Source organism: Sceloporus occidentalis, unplaced genomic scaffold (genome assembly GCF_023333645.1).
Source record: "Sceloporus occidentalis isolate IW3139 unplaced genomic scaffold, rSceOcc1.0.p SCAF_13, whole genome shotgun sequence".
NCBI classification, from domain to species: domain Eukaryota; kingdom Metazoa; phylum Chordata; class Lepidosauria; order Squamata; family Phrynosomatidae; genus Sceloporus; species Sceloporus occidentalis.
In genome coordinates this window covers 3,242,658-3,249,971 of record NW_028316993.1, presented here as the reverse complement: position 1 = coordinate 3,249,971, position 7,314 = coordinate 3,242,658, and the positions used below count along the sequence as shown (strand labels likewise).

The window sequence follows — 7,314 nt, the reverse complement described above, 5'->3', positions numbered from 1 at the left end:
ATGTTGGGAGCCACTTTGATAGGAGAAAGAAGGATTAAGGAGACTGCTGTTATCTTTCCAATAGCCCTGAGAGATAGTGATTCTTATCACCATTTTGCAAAGGTGGAAGGAGAGATACTGGCTTACTGAAGGTCACTGAAACGGAAAAGTCCGAAAGTGACCGTAAGTAAGAAAGAATCATACTGACGTTTGTTTAGACTTAGAAAATACTGTATGCTCTTTGCAATTGCAAGTCGAGTTATATCTGTACATGGCATTCTGTGCACTGTTCCAAAACATCCTGACATGCTCTGCTGATATGAGAACATCTAGAACTCAGAAATAAGACATAAAAGAATTTGGAAACAGTACTTGTTCCTTGCTGGTTGAGTGTGTATTTATGGCACTGGCCTATGAGAGTGTAGTATTGGACTACGACTCTGGAAACCAGATTCTTGCTCAGCCATGAATCCCATTGGTAGACCTTGGGCAAGTCTCATGCTCTCAGCCTCATGAGAAGACTATGGCAATCCTTCTCCTCTGAGCAAGAAAACCCCACCATAGGTTCGCCTTAGGGTCGCCATAAGTCGGAAACAGCTTGAAGGCACACAACGCACTGCTGCCACGCTGCAAACTAAAATTAGCAATTGATATACATTGGCCATTTATGAAGGAGTCACAGCCAAACAGCAGAAAAATAGATGAGTCTGAGTTGAATTTTAGTATACTGCCTGGTGGATATACAGTGGGTCCTTGGTATCACGTCATGTCTATACTCTTTAACACAAGGTCCCATTTTACAGATGGGGAACACCGAAGCTCAGAAATACATTGGGTCCTTGTTATCCGTTGGGGTTTGGTTCCCCACGGATACCAAAATCCATGGATGCTCAAGTCCCATTAAATACAATGGCTTAGTAAAATGGTGTCCCTTACCTAAAATGGGAAAAATCAAGGTTTGCTTTTTGGAATTTATATTTCGGGGGAATATTTTCAAGCCATGTGTGCTTGAATTGTAGATAAAGAATCAGTGAATGAGGAGGATCGACTGTACTCTCCGAAATTTCTATTTAGAAGGAATCTCCATCAGGATCAGTGGGTTTTTTCCTTCCAGGTAAACAGGCCCAGGGTTCCAGTCACAGCTCTCTGTGTGACGCCAGAGGTTTGTGAACCGAGAGAAGGCACAAGAGCCTGAAAAGGGATTGATGGCCTCGTGCGAATATTAAAGTCACCGACTAGGCGCCTGGATGTATCTCTGCGGTCTACTTGCTTGAAATTAAAATCTAGCCAGCAAGCGTCGCACCCGCCACAGTGTAATTAATCCTATGTAACTCACCAACGCAAAACATGGCTTGGAAAGGGCAGAGAAAGCTGGAAGGCCATAAAGCAGCCCTTTTTTCCGATTGCGCAAGGAGAAAGGTAGAGACTGAGCTTTGGAACTAAATGCTCCGGGGCACTGTCACTTGAGCTGAGTCACGAAGCATGCCTTGGTTCTTTCCAAGGCGCTATATTTTGGGAGCGTTAATCACCTTTTGCTTTTTACAAAGCAGATGCAGCTGACTTTGGCTGCATCTGCACTGGAGGAATAATCCAGTTTGACACCACTTTAACTGCCATGGCTCCATGCTATGGAAAACCTGGCAATTGTAGTTGGTTTTGGCACCAAAGCAAAGCCATGGCAGCTGACTTAGGCGGCATCCGCACTGCAGAAATAATCTCGTTTGACACCACTTTAACTGCCATGACTCCATGCTATGGACTTCAGAGCTTTGCTCTGGTGCCACAACCGACTACAATTCCCAGACTTCCATAGCATGGAGCTACAGCAGTTAAAGTGGTGTCAAACTGGATTATTCCTCCAGTGCAGATGCAGCCTTTGTTGCTTGGTCCAAGCAGTCCAGCTGATGAAAACAGGCAAATAAATAACAGTACATAGCACAGTCTGGATAAGCCTAGTGGTTAATGCAGTCAAATTTTGGAGATGGGGAGGCATAGGCAAAATCCCGCATACACTATCTGAAGCCAGAGGAGATGGAGATCTGAGTAGAGCAGATGACTAAGCTGGGATTCTATTTCCAGCTCAGAAAAGGCAAGGGGAGTGGTATTGCTATATGGGATTGCTTTTGCTGTAATGATTGTATTTTATAATGGGATGTTCTCTTCCATCCGTGAGCCAACCAGAGAACAGATGTTGCTGCTGTCCAAATTCAGTACACTTAAAAGAAGTACATACGCAGCTTGCCAGCAACAAGCATTTCTGGACAGAGTTGGGGAAAGTCCTCTGTGTTTGGAGGCTGGGGTACAATTCTTAGAAATCCCAAGATAGTGTTTGGTTGGGGGATTCTGGGAATTGTAATTCAAAAGAGCGGAAGATAGCATGGTGCAGTGGTTTGAGCATTGGACAATGACCTGGAGATCAGGGTTTGATTCTCTGCTAAGCCGTGGAAACCAATGTGGGCAAGGCACATACTCTCAGCCCCAGAAAACTGCATGACAGATTTACCATAGGATCGCCTAAGGAAAGAAGGTAAAGGCACACAACAACAACAGTTCAAAAAGCAATGCTATATGCTTTGTTCACAGCAGCACATAAGATGTGGTCAACTCTAAAGGGGGAAAATCATCGCTGGAACTAATATTCTTTCCTGTTTAGTATGTGGCAACTGTTGTTCTTGAGTTCACCACGCTAGGCTCTCTAACAACTCTCCTCTTAACGCTTGCTTGTAAGAGTAAGTTGCGTTCTTCACAAGATACTTTTTTCACGGATGGCTGAGACGGTGGCAGCTTTGCTTTCTGATGGTTCAAGGTACACAACCTTTGTTTCATGCACAAAATTATGAAGAAAATCATGCGTAAAACAACCTTCAAGGGTTATGTGCATCAGGCATATAGGAAACAAAAATGAATCTTGTGGTAAGACTTGGGTCCCATCTCCAAGATATCTCATTATAGATATGCAAATATTCCAAAATCCCCCCCCCAAAAAAAATACCCTGAAATCCAAAACACTTCTGACCCCAAGCATTTCGGATAAGGGAGACTCAATCTGTATTGCCACATACACAAAGTGGATTAAGGTTCTTGAATGATAGTCTGCACGTACACATATTGTGGTGTGTGTTCTCTCCCCACCACACACACAACATTTCAAGCCAATTGTCTATTTCCATACATGTGCCCAAAATTTAGCTTTTCTCCTCCCTTTGCCCTTCATGCAACACACCAATGCCACTGCAAAAGGCCTCCTTCCAAGCCATCCTAAGCAAGGTATCCCTAAGGAACCAGCACACACCCCTCTCCCAGCCAGGCAGAGATCCTTTACACAAACCCTTTGTGTAAACAGAGGGCTCTTTTCCCTTCCTTCTTCAAATACCTTTTCTCTTCCCTGCCAGGGCTCCAGTGCCTTACCCTTCTCCCTCTGCAATATAACCACCATTCTCATTTTTGGGCATTTGGAAAGATCCCTGCAGTCTTGGAACCAACTGTGACTAAAGGGACAAAGTCTTTCAGTTGCCACCTCTGGCACCCTTGGAGAAAGTGGATCCTGCGCCACCTTTTTGTTCTCTCTCCCTGGCAGAATGAAATTAAAGGGGGAAAGGTTCCCCACATTTTATTCTTTTAATGCCAAGCAATGCCACCTTGGAGCCAGTGTGCCAGGCTGGTTGCAGAAAGCAGAACAGAGGAAACTAAAGAGTGGAATTCAGGGGAGAAATAAAGATTCCTGTTCTTTTAATGCCAAGCAATGGCAGCCTCTGCTGAAGGCTGTTTGCAAAGAGCAGAGGAGCAGAGTTGGGGGGAAGAAGTTGGCAGCCTCAGCCTCTGAGCCCCTTCCCTCCTCTTCTTCCCCCAGGGTTATCCCCATTCCCCTTCCTTTGCCCCTCTCCCTCCTTACCTGCCCCCCACCTGGACTCCCTTACCTGCCTTCTTGCAGGAGCAGCAGCTACTCCTCTGACTTCCTGGAGAGCCAAGGCGCATGCGCCAGCCCTCCTGCTCCTCCAAAGACCAGGACCCCCCTTTCCACTACCCCCCTCCATCAGCTCCAATTGCAAACCGCAAAGGCACCTGGGAATTGTAGTCCTAGCCGTCTGGGGTGACGTCACTGCTTCCCCAGCTCTGCTGCTCTCCCAGCAGTTTGTGAGTGCTGCATCCACACAGTGCAGAGTTACAGCAGTTTGATACCACTTTTAAGTGCCATTCTGTGCAATGCCCTTTGGAGAGCAGCAGGGCATTCCCTGCCCAAGAATTATGGGGTTTTGCAAAGACCCAAGGGTTCAGAAATAATACAGTTTAAGACAGTGCATCTACACTGTAGAAATAATGCAGTTTGAGACCACTTTATTATTATTATTATTATTATTATTATTATCTTATATCGCACCTTTCTCCCAGCATAGGGACTCAAAGCGGCTTTAACTGCCCTGCCTCCATACTACAAAATCACGGGAACTGTAGTTTTGGGGCTAGCATGGAATTGCCTGTCTCAGAATTATATTAACAGTTAAGATTCAAGGATGCATTTACACTGTAGATATGATGCAGTTTGACACCGCGTTATTATTATGCTGGGAGAAAGGTGGGATATGAGAAAATTATGATGATAATAATAATAATAATAATGCGGTGTGAAACTATTATTTCTACAGTGTAGTTGCACCCTTGGCTCTTTGCAGAACTGTATAACTCTGGGTGCATCTACACTGGAAATAATGCAGTTTGATGCCTCTTTAACTGCCCTGCCTCCATGCTACAAAATCCTGGGAGCCGTAAGTTTTGGGTGTAGCATGGCATTGCCTGCCCAGGAATTATATAGTTCAGCAAAGATCGAAGGGTGCAACGCCAAAGTAATATATGTTTTCTAAAAGATAAAAGCAGTCCTCAAATATTAATTGGCAGAGAGTTGGACTAAATGACCTTTGGGACTCCCAATTCTGCAACTATATGATTAGGTTTAGTTTGGCCTCTCAAATCCCATATCATATAAATGATGCCTGTAACAGTTACATTTTAGTTAATTTTCTAAGTTCCTCTCTAAGGCAATTTTTAAAGCATTTTTTGGAGCCACTGTGATAGAAATATTTGAAGTTTTATTGTTTTAGTCAATCCTAAATCTTCCCTTCCGCACACACACACACACACATACCCACAAAGTAGCAAAAAGGATCAGATAATAAATACAACGAGGTTCTTTCCAAACACTGCAATGAGAATTGTTTCTGAAACAGGTTATGGAACCAAATTACTCTCAAAAAGTAACCTTCCAAGCTCTGCTTGGAATGGATGCTTCAATCGATGGATAAAAAGTCAGTGGATAAGGAGGGCCAACTGTACTATAGTTTCCTCTCTGTTAACTCAGCAGAGAGGTTTTTCTTCCCAGTGGAATCAGGCAAAAGCAACCTGCTGCAACCTTTCTTAGCTTGGATGGTCTTCCTCATTAATAATGGGTTGGCTTTTTAACCATGCTCAGATGTTGTTTGGCCACACATGTCCTGGTTTTCATCTGTGAAATGTCGGAAGGTCCGAAACTTCCCTTGGATGTTCAACAGGAACCAAGGATTAGCTGGCGTTTTCAGGACCGGCGGTGGAGGCGAGAGCCTTCTTGGGGTCGGGTGACTCTTCCGCTTTGTCCTCAGACTTCATCCTGACGGGGATGTAACCGTAAGATTGGCCGCCAACGTGCGTCTGCTGGAACCGTGCGCCTCCTGGGTTCTCAAGGCCTATGTGGAGACCTGGTTGTCCTGGAAAGCCAGCCTTTTTCCCGTGGCTGCTTCGGCTGCGCCAGGATGCCCAGCGGCTTAGGCTCTGGCCTTGCTTCTCCAGCAGCCCAGCTCCCCATTGGCACCTCTGCCACTTCCTTTGGATCTCAGATTGGACCTGGAAGGAGAGAAGAAGAGAATTTGGCTTTGCAACAGCGGTGTCGTGAAATCTAGATTCAAAGGGTTGAAGCACCAGGACATATTCATCAGCAGGGATAATAACCACAAACGCCAAACCTTTTCTAGCTTGCCTGTTCCCTCTGAGGGCTGGGGAACAGCATTGCTAAAGTCTTGCTAAAGCAGCATTTTCCAGGTGTAATCATGGTTTAAAACCTGCATGTAATAATCTTAGCCACTTGAGGAAGGACGGAGGTGATGATGGTGGTGGTCATGAAATGGATTTTGCTGGCATCAACCCATTGCTGGAGGCTAGAGTTTGAATAACTGTTGTACGCCAACTAGACAATCAGTCCTTTGTATCTGTGGATTTTTTTATCCACGCCTCCAAGGATCTACGGTTTGAAAATATTTTAGAAATATATACATTCCCAAAAGCAAATGTATACATTTCAAAAATGCTCATGAGACTTCAGCATCCATGGATTTTGGTATCTAAATGGAGTCCTGGAACCAAACCCCAGCAGATACCAAGGTCCCACTGCATATTGATCTTCTGTTAATAAATTATTCTGGTAATATACACACATATGGGTTTGGGGGAACAACCCCACAAAGGGCAGGAAACAAATTTGAGCCAGCCGTGTTTGTGATCTGCACAACAACAGGAGTCAAGGGGATTGTCTTTCAGACTACCTACCTCCTTGTTGATGAAGCAGTAGAGGATGCTCACCAGAAGGCCCTGCAGGTGGTTAACAAAAAGCAAAATAAGATGTGATGGATCCACACTGCTAGCATGAACTGGCTTTGTACCAGCTTAAGGATATGAATGGTGTCAGTCAAGCAAATCAACAAGACTTAGGTTCAAAGGCATTATGCTTTTGGTTAGTAGTTGGCAGAAAAAGGTGGGTTGACCCAGGCGGTGGTGGTTGGCACCTTCCATGTATCTGGGATGGTGAATGTGGTCTGAGTTTCTGCCCAAATCAAGACAGTTGGAGGGCACAGTTGGAAGGCGATTTTGCTAATCTGAACACCCCCACCCCCACCCCCCTTCAAGATGTTTCAAGCCCAGAAGCATTGTTTTTTAAAACCAGGAAATAAACTTCTAGTTTTAAAAAGGACTTTGCTGAGTCTGAAACATCCTGAAGGAATTTAAAAATATGGCAGGATTGCCCCCATGTTGCCAGAGAAGTCATGAGGTAATTTTTAGGATTTGTTTTAAAATAAGTGGGTTTGGAGGAAGCTTTGGAGGCTGCACATAGTTAGGATTCTCAGACGTCAGGGTCTGTCCCCAGTGTTCCAGTCCTCAGAGGAAGGAGGAGAAATCTCAAGATAAGAGCACTGCTTCGCAAGGTCCTTATATCTTCTATCCTCATTTGTTGCCTTGGTTTTTTGTTTGTTTGCTTGTTTAAATAGCATGCTCTGCTCATTGTGGTTGACGCTGGTGTATCATGCTCAGTGACAT

General features: G+C 44.7%; 1 protein-coding gene across 3 annotated transcripts in view; it reads right to left on the bottom strand.

Annotated features, from left to right (window-relative positions):
- Positions 1-5,087: 5,087 nt before the first annotated feature.
- Positions 5,088-7,314, bottom strand: part of LOC149304580 (gastric inhibitory polypeptide receptor-like) — a 20,399-nt gene continuing 18,172 nt past the window's right edge. For all 3 annotated transcript variants that reach the window (XM_089479448.1, XM_089479450.1, XM_089479449.1), the window contains 2 exons: positions 6,550-6,591; positions 5,088-5,850 (listed from right to left, as the gene is read on the bottom strand). In XM_089479448.1, the coding sequence (XP_089335574.1) occupies positions 5,533-5,850; positions 6,550-6,591 (360 nt within the window). In that variant the 3' untranslated portion in view covers positions 5,088-5,532. The remainder of the gene's footprint in view (positions 5,851-6,549; positions 6,592-7,314) is intronic.